We start from the raw sequence: 23,409 nt of genomic DNA, 5'->3' as shown, positions 1-23,409 counted from the left end.
TGGTGACATTCCTAAAGCTGTTTGAATGGAGGTCTTGTCTCTGGGAAATTTGGCCAGCCTATCTGATATGGGATAGCTCTTATGAGAATGCTTTATTGTAGGGTTATTATTTTGATAAGAATGATATCAAAATAACTAGTCTATAATGCGAGAGACAAACATTCTTGTGGGTGACATCTTTCATTGGACCAACTACATGGTTGGTATAAATCAGTGATTCTCAACCAGGGCACTATGACACACTGGAATGCCTCGAGATCCTTCCAGGATGCCACACAAAATGTTATCATTGTTAGGTGCGCAAACATAATTCATAAAATAAACCCAAGGATTTCCAATAGGAATACACAGTTTTAAAACATTCTGACTTGTTGTGGGCTCTCTCAGTGCTTTCAACAGAAAAATTGCTCTATTATTTTTTCATAGTCAAAAAACAAATGAAAACTAAGAACAACTGGCATTTTCTGAGGGATGCCTCAAGTCTAACAAGGGCCATCTTGAGCTTAAGGTTGAGAACATTGGCAACACATACGGGGTGCACACAGGTGCAGGTGCACCTCGAGATTGACGATGCATCCCCTGAAAGAAGTACCACCAATGCTGCCAGCAGCACCTGCGGGCAGTCGCCGCTCACCACCCCCCTCCCCTCACTGCTGACACCACCAGCAGCATCTGCGGGCAGTCACCAATCGCTACTGGTCGCTGGTGTCAGTGGCATCTGCGGGTGGAGGCTGACCACCGGTCGGCACCCCCCACTCCCGCTGCTGACACCACTGCGGCTGCCTGCAGGAACTCCTCGCTTGCCGCCCCCATGCCCCCGCCGCTGCCTGGGGGCAGCTGCCATGCCCCGCCAGCCTCCAGAGGCACGCGTCCGTTTATGGTGAGAATCACTAGTATAGACAAAAGCAAGCTTTTGCGTATCACAGTACAGGTTTCCCTCCCTTTCTGCAGGTTCTGTATGTCCAAATTTGCTCTTAAGCGATGACCCTTTTTATACCAAAAATTCATTGTATGCAAGGTAAATTCACTCTTGTGCGATCCCTGTAGTGGAAACAGTCAGGTGCTTTGTGATGTGCGTTGTGGGAGTGAGGCACACCAAAATACAGTCTCCTGCGTGGATCCATGCTCCTTGTTAGTGATCTGCGACATGCGTTTCTGTAGTTGCCATCCCCATTATGACAGTGATCTGTGCTTATGTGTACTGTCTGCTGTTGCCGAGTACCAAAACTGGCTTGTAAAAGTGGTAGAAATGGGTCTGGGGATCAGTACAGTTGAGGTCTTGGAACATATCCCTATTTATTACATTGTAAAGTGGGTTCCCTCTTTGCAAATTCAAGTTATGCACCACTTTCCAGGAATGCATATACAGCATACAGCAAGGGAAACCTGTACCCTTCCTCGGGCGTCTCATCACCTTATTCTAGACTGGTTATGTCACTTTCTATTAGCTATGCAGGAGAGTACGAGTCAATCCCACCCAACTCCAGGGTTCCTGCAAACAGCAAGATCACAAACTGACCAGACACCAAGTGGCAGGACACAGAGCAAAGGGACTGTCTTATACTCCACCTTGATCCTGCAAACCACCTTAGGTGGACCTCTCCACAAAACCACTGCCACAGGCATGTATCTGGTGCATTTAATGGACACCCCCAAACACCTGCCCCTTGTCAGCAGAGGGAGTCCCCGGCACACACCTATCCCGAGTGCACCCCTCTTCACCTCCTCAAGACGCTTGTGCTGAAATTGTGGCAGCCCCTTATTAGACGGGACAACCTTTTTTCACCTTGGTTTACACACTCCCGTCAGCAGCTCCACCGAGTCTCAGGGCCTCCTGATCGACCTCCTCCTGGCCCGGCTACGCTACTGCTCTCTCCCCCACAGCGGGGAGGACGCCCTCACCCACGGGGCAGCATCTCCTGGCTCCTCAGCGCCCCCCTTGAAATGTGTGCGATTAACCTCTGCCCCTCACTCCTGCCCCCGTTTTAAGCTGTCCCATGGAAGGAGTCGCCACACACCCCAGCCCCCTCAAACCACGGGTGGGGACGCAACGCATCCTCTCCCACGCAACATCCCCCGCGCCACGGGCGGCCAACTAGTACCACCCAATCCGTCCAGATTTAGATTTGGCTCTTTTTGTGCCCCCGCCCCGACGGGCTCTGGGGCGGGGCCCGAGGAAGCGCGGCCAAGATGGCGCCGGCGCCCGCCCTCACGTGACCTCCCCGCCCAGCGGCCCTTCCGGGCTTCCGTAGGGACCGAGAGGTGCGTCGGGGGAGGTAACCAGGAGGCGCAGGGCGCATGCGCGGAGCCAGGCCGCGACCCGCCGCGCAGGTGAGCGACGCCTCCGCGAGCAGGGGCGGGGCCTCCCCACGCCTCTAGGGGGGCTCGGCCCCGCCCCCGCCTCTCGCCCCGCCCCGCCCCTGCCGCCGAGGGCTGTCTACACTAGGGCGCGGGGGTAAATTCTTGCCCGTGGGTGGTGTCACGTCCGTTTTTGGGGGTGCCAAGCTGTGCCCCTTCCCCAGCCCCCTCTACACAGCTGGATGGTGCCCACCTGCCACATCCAGCTTGCAAACAGACAAGGTCTTGCAGGGGGGGGGAAAGTTGCACGCTGCTGGTCCGATGGGATCCGCAGTTCTCAACCGGGTCAATCTGGGGATCGTTTCCACGTACCCTGTGCAAGGTGCTAACATGGCTGGGCGTGCAAACACCCTTCCTGAGATGACACCCGGGGCTGTGAGTCAGGATGCCGAACGCCAAGAGCGTCCTGCACGTCAGCGGGCGTCCGCGCTCTTTGCGAGAGAAGGGCTCTATTTTTCCATCCTCAAAACGAGGAGCGAAAACGAAGCTGGCATTGCCTCGAGTCTCGCCGCGGGCTGCGAGGCGCAGCAGGAGCGTCCCAGAAACCGGTTGTTTGGTTATTTGCAGGTGACGAGAGGTTGGACCCGCCGCTTCCCCCACAACAGCAAAGGTACTACGGTTATGGTTTTAGTCCTACCCTGTGGGAACGAGTATTTGAGAAATATCTAAGGCCCAAGGTATCATTTTATTTAAACCTATTCCCCGGGGTTTGTGACGGGCTCGCCGCCGCGACGTCTTTCTTTCACTCAGCGGTGGCTGGAGGATGCGGGGCGGCGGGGATCTGCGCAGTTTATCTCTGAATCCTTTCAGGGAGCTTTTAAGAAACACTTCCCTTTGAGACCACGTTAGATCAGCTCCTTCTTGCCGGCCCAGACCTCGTTATTCCTAGCTGCGTTAACTGTTTGCTCAGAGTCGTCACGGCGCAGGCTCTGCTCCCATCTGTGTGGTTTTATGTCTTCACCTGTTTGCTCTCCTTTGGGCCGTACACAAGAGGGAAGCAACCGACTGTAGGTGGCTGCAGATCTAAAACTCCCTGATGTTGTATTCACAATGGCTGTTGGAAATACCCTTGGTCACATGTTCAAAACTGTATCGGAAACTGCCAACATCACAAAAGTGAAATCATTCAGGGGGTGATTGCGCTGGACAGTGTTGTTGGACAGTAGTGAGGTAAGGTTTATTTGTTACTAAAGAACATTAATACAGTAGTAAGATGACAAGGGAATGGTGCCAAACATTGCTGTTTAATAAAGTACATTGATTCATTTTTATAGAAAAAATAGTTTGCACGTGAAAGTGAAACTCATTTTGCACGTAAACCTCCAAGTTATAAAGTTAGATGTTTTACTTGCATTCTAACATCTGATTTTTTTTCTTTAGTTATTTTCTGTGTTGTGTTTTACATATTCAAATAAATTTGAATTGCCAAACTGTAAAATAATGGTGATCGTAGCAAAGAGACTGTACGATCGGCTTTCACATTCCATTCGTGTTCATTGCTGCTCTCCAGACTGACAAATGTATTTTGAAGCCTTGGGGAAATGAAAACTCATTGTCGCAACAAGAGCTAGTACTTTAGTAAAATGTCCCAAGATAAAAATTGGCACAATCGTAACAATTTGGGAATTTTAAACCAGACTACAAAATGCTGCTGCTTGTCACTTACTTGAAGAATCGACTTAATGAAGGCTATATGCGTCTTAGGATGTACACTGTGGAATTCTGGAAGTAATTAAATTTAATAAGGTACCAATAAGAAACAAGGGCATGACATTAATAGAAAACTATTTGGGGAAATTATTGTGTGTAATTGAAAAGAGAGAGATGTGCTGGGCCGTTTCTGTCCAAGAAATGAAGTCTCTATCCAAAGTAAAGCCAAAGGCGAGGAGCAGCTAGGTAAGTTCTCAGTTCCTGTGTACGTTAGCCTTCTAATTTATATTTAAAAACAAAACAAAACAATTTCCCTTCCTTTGTGGTCAAAAAGAATTTTGCAAGTCTGATCCAGGGGTAAGCCGAGAGTGTTGTTTAGAGGAAAGGGAGACTTCTGGGTAATGTTTTAGGAAGGGAGTTTTTGAAGAATAAACATTTGTATTAATATTTATAGTTTTTTCCCCCTGGTACTGTCTGTTGTTTTGTGCTAATGCAGGAGAACCAGAAAGTGAAACTGTCAGCAAGGAAAACTTGAAACTGCTTAGTCTGATTTTTACTGTGCAGTTTCAGTGACATATGTGAATATAACCTGGGCACAGATGACTGGGGGGGGGGTACATGCCCCCCTGAGATTGGCCCCCGACTCTTCACCACTCAGGACAGGGCAGTTTTTTTGCTGCACGGACCAGTAGTGTGCGGGGGGGCACTAAGCCACAGCACAGAAATATAGGAGTGGATATGGGGCTTTTGGCCCACCCCTGGTCCTGCCCATAAATTGTGCCCCCCCACCAGGCACCAGTCACCCCTGAACCTGGGGCTCATTTGCTTCAAATAAGCTTCAGTGTCTAGGAGCCAAAATTCCCCCCTCCCTTCCCCTTCCCAACAGATCCTACCCTGAGACTCACAGCTGCATTCAGGTTTCCTCCTGGTGTTCCCATCATTTGCCCCCACCTCCTCCCTTCCCAACTTCCTGAATGGATGTACTAATTCACTCTCCCCATGACATTCAGGTGCCTCACTTCTTTTCTGGGTTAAGCTCCCACTCTCCCTATTCTGGCAGAAGCAGAGATGGAGGGGTGCAGTCACTGGCAAGCACTTCAAGGTTGCCCAGTAGTGGCAGCTGCTTCAGAATGTCAGGTTCAGTTCATCTCAAAATTTTGGGAGTTTTATCTGCGTGCACTGAAGTTGCATTCACTGCGTTAAGTGCGTCTGTTCTGAATGGTGAAGGGATAAGCTGGAGGACCTTGTTAGATCTGTGATTGTAATATAAATGAATCTGAAGAGACCCTGCTCTCAGGTGTTCATCTGTACGCAAGCCCCTGACCTCAGGCATCATGGAGACATGTTCATGTGAACCCAGAGGGATTAATTTTTTCTCAGTGCTAAATTTTGTATCATTTCGCTCACCATGCCTCAAGCTGAGTTGTTTGGCAGCAGTGAAATAGAATAGGATATTTATGTGGGCTGTTGTGATGGGTAAGTGTCTACACACCACTGAGCAAACTTAACAAGATTCTTGGATATTTCATTTCCTTGTCATTCAAGTGATTAATGGTAGGGAAGCCATTTTGAGCACGCAGCAAAGGGTGGGTTGCCTCAAGTCTTAATGACAGGAGAGAGGGAACCAGGAGAAAAAGGATAGGGGATGGTTTATGGTTGGTCTACTATTGCGTTCTTGCAATGGTCACTATTTTGAGCACATAGTAGGAGGGAGAGAAGAAGTCAGAAAGGGTCCTATGCTCCATCTCCTGATATGGAGGCATCCCACACCCAGAATAAAAATACATTCTAGTTGGACGCGTGCAACAGCTGTTGTATATAATAAAAGAAAATGCAGTGGAGTTTAACAGTCTCTGAAGTGCCGCTGGCCATCTGAATGTTCTTGGATATGAAAATCTGGCCGTGGGTTTGGGTATCTGTAGGAGGTCTCACTCGGGCTCGTGGAAGATTATGAACTGTCGTACATCTTCATAGAAGGAGATATGAGTTGTACAGTCTGTGATGACCTCTTTCCCATTGGCAGCATTCAAGACAAGGTGCAGATCTATACTGGTGTCCTATGCCTTAGTCTTGCCCAACTTATAATGCAGACAGGGGCTGCACTGTTGCCCATGGTCTGATTAGGATCCTTATCCATCTTGTGAGTCACCTTTATATCTTTGTTGTTAATACATAGTTGTTAATGCATAGTATCTAGGTTGTGGCCCTACTCAGCCATTGCCAGGGCAATTCCATCAGATATGTCAGCATCTGCGTCTGTACCCCAGGACTCCTCTAACTTTCTCTCACCAGAGGGCAAGGAATTCTAGGATCTCAACTTGGCCAAAGGCCAGCTGGAAAAATATACTAGGTACTGCACTTGGTTGGTGTGTTGGCTCTTACAGTGGACAAGTACAGAGAAGTGGAACCTGTTTGCATGCCAGCATAACAGGGAAGTGACATCTAGTCATTCATGACTCTGGAGCAGCAGAAGCCATGCAGAGCACTAGAGACCACCCAGGCGAGTAAGCCAGCTGGCAGGGCCAGGTGCAAAGCTGAATGTAAAGGCTGGTGGAGGAGTGTCAGAATACCCTGCGTGGTTATTTCTTTGCTCTGAACATCACTACTGTGCAACTTACTCTGTTAAATCACTTCTGATTCCAACAGTACTTCTCAGTTACTTGGAACTGCATCATATGGATGCACACCTTTTTACATTGGTGCATCCAGTTTGCACTGGTGTAAGACAAAACCCACCTGAGCTATTCGTCTTGCAGTTACCCAGCCTCTGAGATATTGACTCTTATCAGCAGGAAGGAATGGAAAATATCCCATTGCTGCTACAAGCTGACAACGTTCTCAGAATCTAGCTAGTGCTTTCCTGGATATGTCTGTAAAACTTGAGAGCAGCGGAGGCCAAAAATCAGGATTACTGGCACCTACATAAATCAAGGGCTGGTGGGAGTTGAGCATAAGTAGTTAGAAATCATATTCATTTTTTAATTTTGTTTGTAGTTGTTATAACCCGGGTTATCATCACTGGTTATTTAGGTAAAAACATTAGGGTCCAATTCAGTAGCTGTCTCTGTTCAGATGCTGGGATCTGCCTGCCCAGACCGAGATGCATGCAGAGTCTGTCTTTTTAAATCTGTGATTTTTTTTTTTTTAACCTCTCAGTGTTCTTTTCCAAGACAGTCATGTTCCAATAGAAATGATGAAACTACACTAGAATATTAAAAAAAATCCTTGGCAGATCAGGTTTAAGTGAAGTTCAGAAAGAAAAGCTTGTTACTTCATTTGATGGTTGCATACTGTACTTAACTGACTGCTGCTTTTTTTTGAAGTTACTGACGTTTTATTGGCAGCCATTGTCTTGCTGAAGTCGGCACTCGCCAACAAATTCCCATCCTGCTCCCTAGCTGGTGTAGTAGAAAGAAAAGAGCATAACTGTATAAAGCACACAAACTTTCCTGTTAACCCAGTATCAGAGCAGAGTAAACATTGACTTAAAATCTTCATAACTTTTCTTGTACTGCAAGTATTTTAAAAAGAAAAATATGAGTCTTCTTAAAAATCTGAATTATATGGTGCTTATTCATTGATTTAAAAGGTATTCAGAGAAACAGCCATATAAAATATTGGTTTCATTTCCCACCTCACCCCTCCCCTTCTGTTTTTTTTTTTTGTTAAAGGATGGCACAAAAGGAATTCCTCACAGCAAAACTGAAAAATTTTCTAAGGGAAGACAAGATTCAACTTTGGAAGCCCCCATATACCAATGAAAATAAAAAAGTCGGTGTGGAATTGAAGGTACGTATTCTTTTCCAGTATTTGGCAGCCCTTTTTTTATTCCATGCAAAAGACACTGCTGTTCTATCTTACATACGTATTTTATCTGGGGGGGGGTTTTCTTTTTTTTGTAATTTAGGAGCTAGCACAGAAATTTTCAACCAAGCTGGAGCTCTCTGAAGTTGAAGTGGAAAGCTTACTTGAAGAAATAAGATGCAAAGCTATTGAGCGTGGAACAGGAAATGATGCTTTTAAGAGAACAGGGATAGCAACACTTGAAGTGTCTTTAGCTGGAAATAAGGGAAAAGTAAGTCCATGTACAGAAAAATTATGAAAACCATAATCCATAGTAAAGGCCTTAATGCTCATTAACACTTATGCAAAATGCTTCACTGGTACAAAACAGTCAACATGGTTGTAAGGAGGAGGGAACCCAGGTAGGCCACTCAAAACTATTAAGAAGAATTAAAAAAAAGAAGTATTGGGACTAAGTTGATTTCCCTTTTTAAAGTGAATTTGAAATTGACATTTGAATTGAGGAAATTAATTTTGAGAAAATGTTGACTTTTTTTATCTAACGAGCTTTGTTTAAAAGAACAGAGACAGAAAGTATTTCCTCAGTTTCTTTCTGCTATAAATACCTGAACTACAGTTAGCATGTGGCTATCACTTATACAATCTTTGTCTAATGGCCAATAAACCCCTTATTAAGGTACAATGAAAGTGACCCTAAGGCAGCAATATCAGACCGCAAAGAATTAGTGGCCTTAAAAAGGACTCTTACTGAAAAATATATGGTCATGTGTCTGAGTACAGTGTTTTAAATGAAATTTAGCTACTTTAAATGGTAGGTGTTCAGCTTTAAATGACACCACATCCTTGTTCTTCCACATTGTTTGGTGTATCTAATTACTTTCCTGAACTACCATCCAATATGCAGTGTCACTTGACACATTAGTTTGAAGTAGCTAAATGCAGTTGGAACCAAGAAGAAAAGATGGATTAGCACAGTAGTTTTAATGTAGTGCAGGTGCTCAACCTCCGGCCCAGAGACTGAATGCGGCCTGCAGAGCTTTTGCATCTGATCCACAGCACTCCCCAGGGGGTGGGAAATTTGACAGTGGGGAGCGGTAGCCATTAATATAGTCACCCTCCCCCAGCCAAATTTCCAAATGCCTCTGATGGAGTGCCTTTTGGACACTTATCTGTCGGTTTTGTAACATAGCCAGTTTAACATATGGGAGTACTTCTCTTTAAGCAATATTAGGTCTAGACTCTAGTATGTTATTTTACAGCTCTGCAGGGGAGCTGGGACATTCAGGTTTGTGCCCGTCTTAAGACAGTACTGATAATCCCTAATTGTCATGAGTACCAAAAGAAATGACTAAATTTTCATCAGTGCTTAAAATTAAAATAAAATCTTCATTATATTCTAAAGGCACCAGTCACAGCTCCACAATTATGGGTGAATTAAGTTCTGTACCTTAAAAGCAGAGCTTGCAACTCTTGTTTAACATGCAAGTGCATTTCCTATTTTGTAACATTACACCTCTGTGTTCTGAATGAATGGATTTGGTTTTACATGAGCATTTAAGGCATTTAATGTCCTTTGTTAGGCCATTTTTTTGTTCAAAGGTATTAGATATTGTCTGCCATCAAACATTTTATCTTCAGTATGTCTGGTACAATGGATTGTTCTTTATTAGCAGAAACTGAAAATAAACTTCGTAACTGAAACTTTATTATCCAGTAGAGTCCAAAGAATGCTCTTCAAGGAAATTAACAATGATTAATTACTGCTCTCTTTCAAAGTGGCTCTAATCTCCTATTTTCAGTGTCACTAAAGTCATGGTTTGCTCTTATGGCTTGTATACAGAAAATTTGTCTGCATAACTTTATTGTTATCAGTATATTGCCATAACTCCTTGTATTGATGCTGTTATTCTGAAATAAATCTCCATTGTAGACCAGACTGTAGCAAAGATGGCCACCATCTTTATTCACTGTCTCTTTCTGCATTATTCCCACTAAGAATAATGGAATCCAGGTTTTGTCATTGTTGAGAGCAGTGTGATCTTGCAGTCATTGGGCATCTGTACACATACATTTTCAATGCACTGGAAATCTGCACACGAACTGACACACACTGCAGTACGTCGTATGCAGTTGTATAAGCAGCAAAATGTGTGTAAGCGTGCAGAAACTGGTGGCAATGCACTTCTGAACTAAAACACCTTCAATATCTTTTAGTTCAAAAGCATGCCGCCGCCGTTGTCTCAGCGCTGACATTCATTTCGCCATTTATATAAATGTATGCACTGCAGTGCCAGGTGCTTTTAAAAGTGCCTGGTGCTGCAGCGCAAGCATGTGTACAAATGCCCATTGTGTCAGCAGTGGAAAATGGTGCCAAGTTTGAAAGATGGTAGTAACTTGTTATTGTTTCTAATATGTGTACCCTTCATCGTAAAAGTTTATTTAAGAAAAAATCTACATATTATAGCAGATCCACTGAACAATAACTGTCAGTCATAGACATGCAGAGCAGTTGAAAGTTAAGTTACAGAAAGGCACAGCAAGAGTCTCACTTCTGCTTTGTAAATAAAAGGAAAAAATAAACCACCTAATACGTCTTTAAAAAAATCAGGTTTATTTAATCTGGGATCATAAGTGCTGGGCATTTATCATAACATGACACACAAATAAAGCAGAATTAAGATGGTGTGCCTTAATTACATTTCTAGCTTATTTTATATGGATTTGGGTTAAGCTTGAATTTCCTTGAGTTAGTTTTGAATTTCCTGGCTTCATAATGCTTGTTTTTGGGATAATTACAACATTGCTTTCTTCTAATCATTATTAATATATGTCAACTCTAACTGTATCTTATCATACTTTTCATTTGGGAAGGAATTATGGTTGCTGTAATGTAGTTAATTAAAACAACACTCAAAGAATCTAGATGATGTAACTTTAATTTACAAATTTAAAACAGGCTAAAAGAAAAAATTCACTGGAAACTAAACTGATTATCACTGGCAAGGAGCTCAGATCTCAGTAAGTGTAATAATTCTTGTCATTTCTCTCTTTAATGGTTAGTGTGTTTTTTGTTCATAATCCACCCTTGTGCCTACTGCTTTATTACAGTATGTTCTTGATCAGGGAAGCCTAAGATATTTTCATATTGTGGGGTTCTGTCCTGGGATGTTAAGTAGTCATAAACAGAACTCTCATGTAGCAGCTACAGCACTGGCTCCAGTAGACAAGTGAAATGTGATTTATACGTAGAAACAAGAAGGACATGACAAACTAGCTCTCCATGGACTCTCATTAAGTACTGAACAGTCCACTTGAGGCCAAGGAAACCTTTTTGAAGATTGCTGCTCTAAATCAGTTTTGAGAGCATGTTTTCCCTTACAGGATAGGAGTGATACCCTACAGCTATCCACCCTGCTCAGTACTCTAGCTTTTCCCCACCTGACAGAATGAGTTTACAATTCCCCACAAGTAGTAATGTCACTTTATCTTTAAGCAAAAGTTTGAAGCCACTTACAAATATTTTACCTCTTAATATTTGTTGAAATGTTGGTAAAGTATTGCATATCGTTACGTGGCTATTTATACTCATGGAATTCATAGCATTGCATAGCTATTTGTACTCATAGAATTAATTGCTTTATTTCACAGGATAGCACAGACATTTGGACTTCAAGAAAATCGTCTCAAAATAATTGCAAATAAGAAGATCCTTGACTTAGGTATGCATTACTAGTTGAATTTCTTTATATTTAGTTTGCAATGTTTCTAAATCATCCCTCTCACAATGTTGTCAGCCATGTGGTGGACAATAACAAGCATTATTTTATTCAGTTTTTCTCAAGACCACTTTGGTGTTATTACACTGGGTGCATTCAAAGGAAAGCAAGGAAAACTGAGGGATTCAGAAATGACCTAGTTGAAGTTTGATTTGAAGAATACAGTAGGACTCAGCTCCTTCATATCCACTTGAGGCGCAGACAGAAGTGCAGCTCCCCTGTCTAACTCATGGCACTTAGCAGAAAGCACCTTAAGTTAAACCAGTCCTCCCAAGCCAACAGACGTTAGCAGGGAGAGTTTGGCAGGTGGATTGTAACCCCCAGAAAGGACCTCCTTCCCCTGCCTTCTCCCCCATTCCCATTCCAAAAAAACACTGCCAGGAGCAGTGCTGGGCTGTGTCAGCCAAGCCATGCTCCCCAGCTTGTGCAGGCACAAATTAATGAAGGTGCTTCATTTTGCTGCGCTTTCGTCTGAACCCTCATACAATGAAGGCCCTTTTAAAGTGGTCTACAGCCATATACTTATGTATAGTCACAGCTGTAGACTGCTTTCTTGGGCCAGATTGGGTGAAAATTATCATCTCTCTCTGTGCCTTTGGTTCACAAAGGAAGCCACTTAAGCGCTGATCTATCAGCTCATAGGTTTATACTGCTATGCCTTCCATAAGCTTATCCAATTCAGTCTATCTGGGAGTTGTTTGTCAATTATAAGTCACTCTGAGCCTTTTGGATAGGGTGGTATATACATTTAATTAACAAATAACGGAGCAGTGAGGAGGGAGTTTTTGGGAAAAACTCTTAAGTACCTGTCCCTGTTAACTATTCCTGCTTTGAGGATTTTATTTTAAAATGTAGTTATCTAGTTGAATATCATTATTTTCATCAATGCAACTTATTTTGTATATTCATATTGTGTTTTGCAGGCAAAACTCTTGAAGAGCAAGGCATAACACACAATGTAAGAGTCATGGTGCTTGAGCTAATGCATAGCCAGGAGGAAACCAAAAGAAAAGTTCAGGAAGAAGAAAAACAAAAAGAAGAAGATGCCCTGAAGGAAAAAGAAATCAAAGATAGGTTGAAAAGAACTAAGAAGGGGTTAGAAATCCTAGCAGAAAGAGGTATTTATGGTTTGCTTTTTTAATTCAATAAAGGACAGTAGCATGCATTGATTAAAAAAATACTTCTGTTGAAAAAGTATTGAGGAAAAGGAGGAAGATGAGGACAGCATTGGATTACAATATAGCCATTTCCAAATAATGGATGTTTTCATTCCTTGGATAGGAGCCCTCGAAGGAAAACACAGACTCTCATTTGTTCCTTAGTTGATGCTGAACAAATCCCTTGGTAGCTTTTCTAGATGGCACTATGCCACTGTAGGTCCCATCTTACAGAAGACAGGTTAGATGAATTCCTTGGTCTCTTCCCTTTATGGAAATTTTGTAAATGTCAGGCTAGATCCCGTTTGTACGTCTACATTCTGTCTGTCTGCTTTTAAGTGGGTCTCTTAGTCCAGCTAATTACAGCATTTGTTTTCATTTTCCGTCTTGGCAGCTCTTGTTGATAATCTTTGTTATTTCTTAAAGCATTTGGAAACTTGAGAAAGGCAGTATATGAATTTATTATCATTTAATTCTCCACTTCCAAGTTAAGAGAATGACAGTACTGAGAACATGCCATGTATTTATTGCAGACTTAGGCAGAGCAGGATGATAAATTATAAGCTGTTATGCACTTTTCTGTAATGTACCTCTGTTATGAACATGAGTAACCATGGTTTCAGTCTGCAAGGTAGTTCAATTGTCATTATGATCTACAATGCGGCCATTCCCCTCTCATTGATTTTGATGGGGACTGCTGGCAGGAGTGGACCGAGTTAAGGGGTCACTGTCAGTTTGAAAGTGGTAGTTTTTCAAACTGTGACTTAAGTAGTTGGAGGCAGTGCAGCTGTCTAGGATTCCCACTGCTAGACTGACACTTTCTACATTACTTCACCCCCTCTGTTTTCCCAGTTTCTTTCCATGACCCATAAATGGGAGCCTGTAAAACTGACTGCACACCATAATGTGGTTTCTGTCAATATAAAGTGTGCAAACAAACAAGTCTCCCTTTATTTTTTCATACAAAATTACATTACTTAAAATAATAATCAATGTAAAAAAATACTGAGAAAGCAGTGTTCTTTTGTATTGGCCCATTAGGAAACTTAGATCCTAATCCTTTTGTAAGCTTTTGCAAACAGGTCTGTTCACCGACCTGGACTCTCTTTAATTTACTTCCAGAAGTTTTGAGCTAGAATCGCTGGTACTTATTGTACAGTGCACTAGAACCCTGGGTCCGCTGAAGGATCCATCTGCCCAGCTGATTACAAGGTTGGGACAAGTCAGTGAACCTAAGAAAGCAGGAAAGAATCGGACCATAATTGCTCAGGCTGAGTAAAGGGGAGTGTGGCAGTTTCCTCAGCTGGCATTTGTACATCCTTTGACTTTTATTCAGTCCAAAGCAAAATGAAAAATTGATTGCTAGGTTCCAAACACCAAAGCAAGACTGGGAAAAATAAAAATACTGAGCTGCTTTTCTTTTGTTTCATCAATTAAAGTGAGTTATTTTATACTTTCTTTTAAATTATCTTTATATCATGAGCCATATGAAATGTATTTTTTTTTTGCCATCATGAACAGGTGCTTTACAGCACTTGATTGCATCTAAAAATGCAAACCTGAATTGGGAATAGATATTATTCCTCACTGAGATTCCCAAAAGCTCTTCAGGTCTCATTTCCTAAATAGATCTTCCTGCAGCATCAGGTCATTCTTGATCACTGACTCTGGAATCCGTATGCTCTTCTCCCATTTAATTTTACATAAGTCTTTACTTAACCAACTCCTTCTTACTACAGATTTTAGACTGTAATCTGACTCTGTCCTTATTTCCGAAGCCCTTGATGGTGATTTAATAGGTCCTGCTGTTTTTATGTTGCAGAGGACTATTTGGATCCGGATACCACTCCATATCTTGATATAGCTAATCAAACTGGAAAAACAATCAAGATTCCTCCTCGGGCCAAAAAAGTAAGGAAGACATTATTTCACAATCTTCTTAATCCTTGCACATGTGATATTTTAAATACTGTATTAAAATTAGATCTGCTACAGGAGCCAACAAAACTTGGTGGGTTATTTGATGCATTTTTCTGAAAGAGAAGGAAGATTGTGCTCAGTACATCTGGGGACATGTTGGTAGTCCCAAGAGAGGCCCTTGTCCAATTCCTGATTTTTAAAAATTTTTTTTTTTTTTTGTACCTATCTCCCTGTATTCACAGATTATCTTCATACCTGAAGCCAAGCAGTTTATTTATTATACACCACTCCTATTATATTAGTTTCTAAATCAAGCACTAGGGGCACAGACAGCCATGGGTGGGGGAGCAAAAAAACACTACTGGAAGTAGCAAGACATTCATTCGACTGGCTCCTCAGCATCTGTATAGATCAGGTGCTTCAGTGGGGCTTTTTGGTTATTTTATCTAACAGCTGAGTTAGATAAAAGGGCCAAAAAAGCCCCACTAAAGTATCATAGTGCTTAGGGTCAGAAGGGACCTAAACAGATCATCAGGTCCGTCCCCCTGCCCCGGGCAGGAATGAGTGCTGGGTTCATAACACCCCAGCCAACTATCTAGCCTCCTCTTGAAGACCCCCAAGGTAAGAGAAAGCACCACCTCCCTTGGGAGCCCATTCCAGAGCCTGGCAGCTCTGACTGTAAAGTAATGTCTCCTGATGTCCAGCCTGAACCTGCTCTCTAACAATTTGTGGCCGTTATTCCTAGTAACTCCGGGTGGTGCCTGTGGGAACAGAGCCTCCCCCAATTCCTGCTAGTCCCCCTTGGTGAGTTTGTAAACGGCCACCAGATCCCCTCTCAGCCTTCTCTTGTGGAAGCTGTTCAGGCCTTTTAGCCTTTCTTCATAGGGCCTGCCCCACTGCCCCCTGACCATGTGAGTGGCCCTCCTCTGGCCCCTCTCAATGCTGGCCACATCCCTCCTGAAGTGTGGCGCCCAGAACTGGACACAGTACTCCAATTGTGGCCTGACCAATGTCGCACAGAGGGGGAGGATCACCTCCTTGTACCTGCTTGTGATGCATCTGTAGATGCATGACAAGATGTGGTTAACCTTACTGACCACTTCCTCGCATTGGCAGGTCATGTTCATCCTGGAGTCAACAATGACTTCAAGATCCCTTTCTGCTGCTGTGTTGACAAGAAGGGTGTTCCCCAGCCTATAGGTGTGCTGCTGGTTCCTTCTCCCTAGATGCAGCACCCTGCACTTGACTGTTGAATTCCATCCTATTCTCATCCACCCACCTCTGTAACCTGTCTAGATCTAGCTGGATGCTGTCCCTCCCCTCCAGCGTGCCCACCTTGCCCCACATCTTGGTGTTGTCAGCGAAGTTGGACAGCATGCTTTCCACACCCATATCCAGATCTCTGATAAAGATGTTGAATAGTACAGACCACAGGATCAAGTCCTGGGGAACTCCACTGCCCACATCCCTCCAGGTCAAAAACAACCCGTCCGCTACCACTCTCTGGGTGCAACCGTCTAGCCAATTTGCAACCCATCTGACTGTAGGCATCAGTGCCACGGTCACCTAGTTTTTTTGACAGAATGTGGTGAGAAACAGTGTCAAAGACTTTGTTAAAGTCCAGAAAGACAGCATCCACCGCAATGCCCTCGTCCAGGGACTTTGTGACCTGATCATAAAAGGAAACCAGGTTAGTCAGGATCTGCCCTCAATTAAACCATGTTGGTTGACCCTAAGCATTACCTCTCCTGCTGGGTCCTTGCAGATGTGTTCCTTGATAAATTTTCTCAAAGGTCTTCCCACAGACTGAGGTGAAACTGATTGGCCTATAATTGCCAGGATCCTCCTTCCTCCCTTTCTTGTAAATGGGGACCACACTGACCCTTTTCCAATCCTCTGGTACCTAGCCAGAGCCCCACGAGCACTCATACAGCTGTGCCAGGGGCCCCACTATGACCCCCGCCAATTCCCTCAGCACCCTTGGGTGAAGAGTATCTGGACCTGCTGATTTAAACACGTCCAGCCCCTCCAAAAGTTCCCTAACTAAGTCGTCCCTGACCCTAGGCATGGTGGTGCCTCCCCTGGGTCCATCCGTAATCCTAGTGGGGAAGATGTCCCGGTCCCTGTTCAGAAATTTGGAGGCAAAGAATTCGTTAAAGAAGTCAGCTTTTTTGTTTGCTGCAATTATTGGATTGCCAAGCCCGTCCTGTAGGGTCCCTACGTTACTCAGTGCCACCTCCTTACTCCCTATGTATTTGAAAAAGGACTTTTTGTTATCCCTAATTCTGGTCGCTAGCCCTAGCTCCATCTCTGCCTTGGCCTTCCTAACAGCCTACCTGCAGTCACAAGCAATGGAGATGTAATCCTCCTTGGTGATAGCCCCTTGCTTCTACTGCTTGTACACTTCCTTTTTTGCCCTCAGGTGTTCCTGGATGCCTTTGCCAAGCCATGGGGGCTTTCTAGCACTCCTGCCCCCCTTGGTATGCAATAGGACTGACTCCCTTTGAGCTTGAAGGATTGTCTCCTTGAGCAACCACCCATCTTGGACTCTCATCTCATTGAAGCTCCGAGACCCCAGTGCCTCTCCTACTAATCTTCTTACTTCATTGAAGTCAAGGACTTTTGCCTTTCTGCTTATTTTCATTCACCTTGCACTGGACAGTAAATTCCAGCAGGCAATGATCACTGTCACCCAGGTGGTTGAGTACCTGCAGACCCCCCACCAGGTTGTCGCCTGTGGCAAGGACCAAGTCCAGCAAGGTATTTCCCCTGGTGGGACTCTGCACCTCCTGAGTTAGGTGGAGGTCCTGTATCCCATCTAGGAACCTACGTGAGTGGTCAGACCTGGCCGACTGTTCCTCCCAGCAGATGTCTGGGTAGTTTAGGTCACCCGTGACAACCACATCCTTTGACTTTACAGCCTCTGTGAGCTGACCTGAGAATTCCCGGTCCAGCTCATCCCCCCGGTGAGGTGGTCTGTAGTAGACGCCCACTATCAAGTCCCTTTCCCCACAACCCCCTTGTATTCTAAGTGCCCGATCTATGTAGACATTGGACAAGCCAGGTACAACTAACGCGATGCCTCTTCTGGGCACGTGCTGGGCTCTGCCTGAGATCGTGCCGAGTTTCAAGTAAAACACTGTTTTTTCGGTTTTGGGGTTTGTTTTTGTGGGGGGATGGGGTTCACATCTGCAAGCAGCCCAGGAATTAAAAAATATTTTCTCTAATAAATCTCAGTCTGTTTCAATCACAAGCTATCAAGGCTGTGAAGATAATGAACTGGGAGTCTCACTAAGCATATCTATCTTGTATTGTCCCTGGAAGCTCACCAAATCTCAGTTCTGGCGGACCATGCAAGAAGTTGTTCCCAAGAAGCAGCACGTGGGCAGAGCTTATTTTATTAGCAGAGGAGCCAGAGTCAGGAGGAAAGTCGTATCAATATGCCCTTAGAGAAAATGCCCCGTTGGGGAGCCCTCACCTGAGGCTATCTTGCTGCTGGGCCTATATAACAGAATGTTAGGACCTGTCAGATAGAGCATTTTAATCACCTATTCATTTTAATCACTGAGACAAGATAATAGAGGAAGAGAAGGTTCATCTACACATGCTATTAGTTTGATGCAATAAACTCTGGCACAGTTCGCATGGAGTTAACTAGTCCTGGGCACAGCACTTACATATGCACCCAGGACCGCAGCCATCTGAGCTAGGGTGAAGCAGTCCCAGGCTGGCAAGTCATCTTAGGTGTGGGGTCAGCCCTGGGCTGCAGGTGGTGCTATTGGGCAATGGAGGGGCTGGCTGGCACATAAGGATGCTACAGTGCAAGGATAAGCAGCAAGCAGCCCCCAGTGCTCCAGCCAGTCCCGGTCACCATCTACATGTGCATTTTGGTGGAGTAGATTACTCTGCCATAGAATAGTGCCATCCCTGACAGTATTATCCTAGAGTGGAGTTAATTAATTTAGTGCACTCTAATACCAGCACATGTGTATACTGACACTTTACTGCAGAGCTAATTAGTCAACTCCACAAGAAAGGCATGTGTAGATGCACCCAGATAAGCTTAGATAATTGGGTGGTGACTTATTCAGAGATGTAACAAACCCGTAGAAGAGTGCCCAGAAACAAAGAACTCAAAAAGGAAGAACATGGAGCACCAGCATAGTGTGTTAATTGTTACCCACTTCCCCGCATAAAGTGCATCGTGTTAATTCCACACCCACTAAAGTTCCTGAAAGATTGACAGAAATTATTCAAATTTGGTCGGTAACATCGGACGTTCATCTATGTATATTAATTTGTGCTGAACACAAAAAAAGGTTATGAAGAAAGGTTGAGAGAAGTAGGCATGTTTAGTCTGGAGAAAAGGAGATTAACTGCTGGGGGAAGGGGTGCGCATTCATGTTAGCAGTTTTCAAATGTTTGAAAGGCTGCTATAGAGAGGGGGGTGGAATCTTGCCACGGAGGGCAAGATACGTGGCAGTGGATTTAAACAAGCAAAGCAGATTTAGATAAACTCTCAGGAAAACCCTCCCAACTGTCAGAACAGCAGGACCTTGGTCAAATCTGCTTTGGGAAGTTGTGAAATCTTCTTCATTAGAAGTTTCCCAGAAAAACCGGGACATGGATCCCTCTGGGATGGTATGTCCTGCTTCTGTGCATGGCTTTGATTGGATGACCCTTGAGGTCCCTTACAACCATATGATTTCATAAAGCTGCACAGATTGGCACCTGTAATGACACTTGTCGAATAGAAACTTGGATTTTCAATAAGTGGAAGTTTTTTCCATTGCCATTCATTGTCATGCTGTGAGAACCAGAACCTTATGAGCATGGGGCTTGCAACTCCACTTGTAACAACCATGATGACCCTTAATTTGGTAACCATGGACCTAAACGTATCTTTATAATTATGAAAGTAGATTAGCGTTTAATCTACTCTGTCTCCTGTTTTCCTAGGCCCTTGTACTAGCTATGGGTTATCATGAGAAGGGAAGAGCATTAATGAAGAAGAATGAATATGAAGTAGCATTGCCATTCCTGTTGGATGCTGATAAACACTTCTGGTAAGGACCTCCGAGTTTTTGGTCACCTGGCTTTGTACGTTATCAACTAACCAGTTATAGAAAAAGCAGAGTTCATGCCATGTGGTACGTGCTTTGCCTGGTATTCTCCTACAAGCAAGGCGCTTCTACATGTGCAATTAATTCACAGCAATAAATTCCGGTGCATATTGCTTATTGCTCTCGGGTTTGCTGTTTGAACATGCGCACAGGAACACAAACATGCTGAGCCAAGTCGGAGCAGCTCCGGGTAGCAGGGGCCCCCAGGGGTCAGCCTACCAGCCCGGGACTGCTTCAACCCAGCTCAACATGATGCAGAGGGCCTGGCTGGCAGGTAGCTTCTGGACTGAGGCAACCTTGTGCCCCAGTCAGCTGGGTCAACGTCTACACATGCATGCTGCGCACAAAAAAAACTCCAGGGCAGGATAGTACTTACATTTACAAGTAGTAACCTGCTGTAGGGTTTATTAGTTTCCTGGTGTCTAATAGGCACTGAGATATTTACTGCAGAGCTAACTGGGCAACTCCACAGTAAGTGTCTCATATAGACACTCCTGCAAACTGCTAGTGGGCAGTAGGTAATAACTTTCCTTCCATTTCATCTAAATAGCCCCTTTTGGCATCCAGAATAAAAGTTACTCTCTCCATCTGTTTCTTATATGCTAGAACATACTGGGGGACCATCCAAGGAGCAAAGTTTGTATCTCCAGGTCAGTGAGGATAACTGATCTCTGTCCCCTTCCAAAAGGTTACATGGGTTGTAATTCCATTGTGCTTTTGAATGGCACAATACAGTCACTTCATATGTAGCAACAAGACAAGTTGGTATGGATTTATATCAGATATATACTCGTATAAGGGACACTGGTGATGAAAGCGTGGGCCATATTGTTCTGGTAAATTAAAGAGCAATTATATAAATTGCGTTGACATTGGTTTGATGGTTCAACCACAAAATATTTTGAAAAGCCTGTGATACGTACAACCACAAACATTTTTTTTGGCCCAGTCCACCAGGGTAAGAATGGTTGAGAAAGCAACTTAATACGTTGCTGATGTTTTTCAGTGAGTGCGGAACAGATCTTCTGAATACAGTTGATAATTATGCAGTGCTGCAGTTGGATATAGTGTGGTGCTACTTTCGCCTGGAACAGCTCGAATGCCTGGATGATGCAGAGAAAAAGCTTGCCACAGCCCAGAATTGCTTCAAGAGGTGTTATGGGGAAAACCATGAGAGACTTTTCGTTATCAAAGTAAGCTGATGTGATTTCGTTGGGAATAGCTTTGTTTTAGCAAATTGTACAATCTTTTCTTCCAGTCCTTCAGACCTTTTAAAAAAGTTCTCACATCCCCCTTTAGCTTTTATGAACTTTTGCTCATTCCAGCTGTCACATTTTCAACATGGCCTGTATGGCCAATGCACTAAGAACTCAGCACAGTTGTGCATTCCCCTTGCTGTGTTCTTAATTCTTCCAGGCTGCCTCACATTTCTCACCTCAGAAAATCATTTTACTTGACTAATTCAGTGTATGTGGTATCATTCCAAGTGTTTTATTAGAGGTACCATGAATTATTGTCAAGTTACATTCTCATCTTGTGTGTTAAGAACAGTGGTGGGAGAGTGTGATCTAGTGGATTCTGCATTGGACAGGAGCTCAGAAAACTCTTCACTATTCCTGACTCTGACACAGGCTTGCTGTATGACTTTGGAAAAGATCTCACCACCACCTGCCTCTGTTTCTGTGTCTGTAAAATGGAAGAAATATAATTTGCCACCTCCTGAAAAGGGTTTTGCAATCTCTAAATAAAACATAGTACCAAGAACAAGGCAATGGTGGCCCTGGCTCTATCACAGCTTGAAGGCAATTTTTTGTGTAAGCTGAGGAACTTCTGATTGTGTTTCTCAAAACAGTGTGGAATAAAAGAAAATATTTTTAAAATAAAATTGTTGCTGTGAAGTTTAGCCTGAGATTTTTGGAATCCCCGTACTGCAGTCTTGATTCCCTAAGGCCTGGCACTGATCAGTCTTCCTGAAATCTCCCTGTGCAGCACAGGGTTTAGCAGTACCATTCCCTTTAATGCCAGCGAAAATAGCAAAGTACCTACCAGTCCTCTCTCTAGTGCACCAAAAAGGTATCTTGTCCCAAATACAGAAGCATGTAGCACCTGGGGAAGGAGACTACAGGCTGCCAGTGATGGTACACTGACAGGATTCTGATGACCAGGTGATTTAAGAGATGTTAAAAGATAGAAAAGACCTTCTGGAAACATTCTTGGACCAGGAGACTTTTCATGCCTTTTTGGATTCCCACCAATGTAAAATGTGCAGCTCCAAAGAACAATCAGATTTGGAACAGGATTTTTTTTTTTTTAAATAAAAGTTTAAACCAGAGGTTTCATTTTCTTCCACTTCAGTTTTGATTTTGTAGATGTTTGGCGAGTGTCAGCTCAAGCGACTTTCCCAATTTTGCTCATTAATTTTGCTATTCCACAATGTAACACAATAGTATATACAGGACCTTGGTCCAGACGTTAGTTGCATGGTTGGGCCCTTCCACCCCCAACTCCCCTCGATTTCGGGGGAATCCACTCATGGATCTAACAGCAGTTTACATGTATATGCATGATCTTCTTTGACGGAAGCTTTTTCACCTCCTTTTCAAATACCACATACTGCCATGACCCCATGTAAATAAATATGTAGCATACCTGGGGTGATGACCAACCAGTGGACTGAAGCTCTGTTGTATGTTAACTTTTTTTGTTGTTGTTGTTCAATTCCTTAGGGAAGTCTTGGCAGTGAGAAGGTGTTATTTCTAAGACTTTACCTTCTCCAGGGAATAGGACACTTTCACAACGGTAAAGAAAAAGATGCTGCTAAATATCTGAAGAAGGTAAGTCATTGCAGTGAGCAGGAGGCTCTCTGTGATCATGTAAAAGAAGCTTTTTTGCAAAAATAAGGTACATATGTGCCTTTTCTCATGTTCTTCCTCTTCTCCAGCCCTGGTCTGTGGCTGCTTTGGGTAGCTGAGAAGGGACTGCAATTCGTATGCAAGTGACAGCATTTACTGATTTGCTGTGTTCTCTCTGTGTACAGGCGTATGATTTGTTTCAAGAGCTCTTCATTGATCCTGAAAAAGTCAATTGTCTGTTACTCCTGGGATTCTCTCCTCAGGAAGCTCGCCTTGGTCTGCGAGCTACCAGTGGCGACGTGGATCGTGCTGCCGATCTTATCAGCAATAGAAGAGAGGTATGGTGCAGGGAAAAGAATTAAACGAGACAATGTTTGTGTGAGCACTTCTGCTCAGTGATGACATGCCTTGAGTATGAAGCATGATGCAGAACCAAGGCTTTCATCATCCTCATGTTAGTCTCAGTACTGTTTTTAAACAGTTTGTCCTCGATTGTTGCACGTATGAAATAGATCCCTAAGCGGCAAAGTCTGTCCCACCTTGCACAGGGCTGCAAGGCCCAAAGAACAGCAACTTTACTGTACAGGCACATGAGGAGATGTTGAGCTCCTTGGTTGTATTCCTGGTTTTGACATTGACTGTCTAACTTTGGGCAAGGGTATAGGTCAGGGGTAGGCAACGTTTTTTGGCCAGTGTTAAAAAAAACCCACAATGCCTACTTTGGAAGGTGCCGGAGTGCTGGCAAGCCAGAAAAACAAAATGAGGGCAG

The 23,409-nt window shown here is 43.9% G+C and overlaps 1 protein-coding gene across 6 annotated transcripts in view; it reads left to right on the top strand.

Moving 5' to 3' along the window:
* The first annotated feature begins 2,233 nt into the window (after positions 1–2,233).
* NUB1 (negative regulator of ubiquitin like proteins 1) overlaps positions 2,234–23,409 on the top strand; it is a 28,167-nt gene continuing 6,991 nt past the window's right edge. The window contains exons 1-13 of one of the 6 annotated variants that reach the window (XM_019499150.2): positions 2,234–2,331; positions 2,926–2,968; positions 3,350–3,528; positions 7,680–7,797; positions 7,916–8,083; positions 10,769–10,830; positions 11,461–11,531; positions 12,512–12,706; positions 14,568–14,656; positions 19,625–19,731; positions 20,795–20,981; positions 22,515–22,622; positions 22,826–22,978. In XM_019499150.2, the coding sequence (XP_019354695.1) occupies positions 7,681–7,797; positions 7,916–8,083; positions 10,769–10,830; positions 11,461–11,531; positions 12,512–12,706; positions 14,568–14,656; positions 19,625–19,731; positions 20,795–20,981; positions 22,515–22,622; positions 22,826–22,978 (1,257 nt within the window). In that variant the 5' untranslated portion in view covers positions 2,234–2,331; positions 2,926–2,968; positions 3,350–3,528; position 7,680. Of the gene's footprint in view, positions 2,332–2,925; positions 3,529–7,679; positions 7,798–7,915; positions 8,084–10,768; positions 10,831–11,460; positions 11,532–12,511; positions 12,707–14,567; positions 14,657–19,624; positions 19,732–20,794; positions 20,982–22,514; positions 22,623–22,825; positions 22,979–23,409 lie in introns of all 6 variants that reach the window. The other 5 variants (XM_019499146.2, XM_014609077.3, XM_014609079.3 and 2 more) reach the window with 5 other exon arrangements.

This window comes from Alligator mississippiensis, chromosome 5 (assembly GCF_030867095.1).
Source record: "Alligator mississippiensis isolate rAllMis1 chromosome 5, rAllMis1, whole genome shotgun sequence".
Classification (NCBI taxonomy): Eukaryota; Metazoa; Chordata; order Crocodylia; family Alligatoridae; genus Alligator; species Alligator mississippiensis.
Note: the sequence above shows the minus strand (reverse complement) of the source record. Positions and strands in the feature narration are given on the sequence as shown.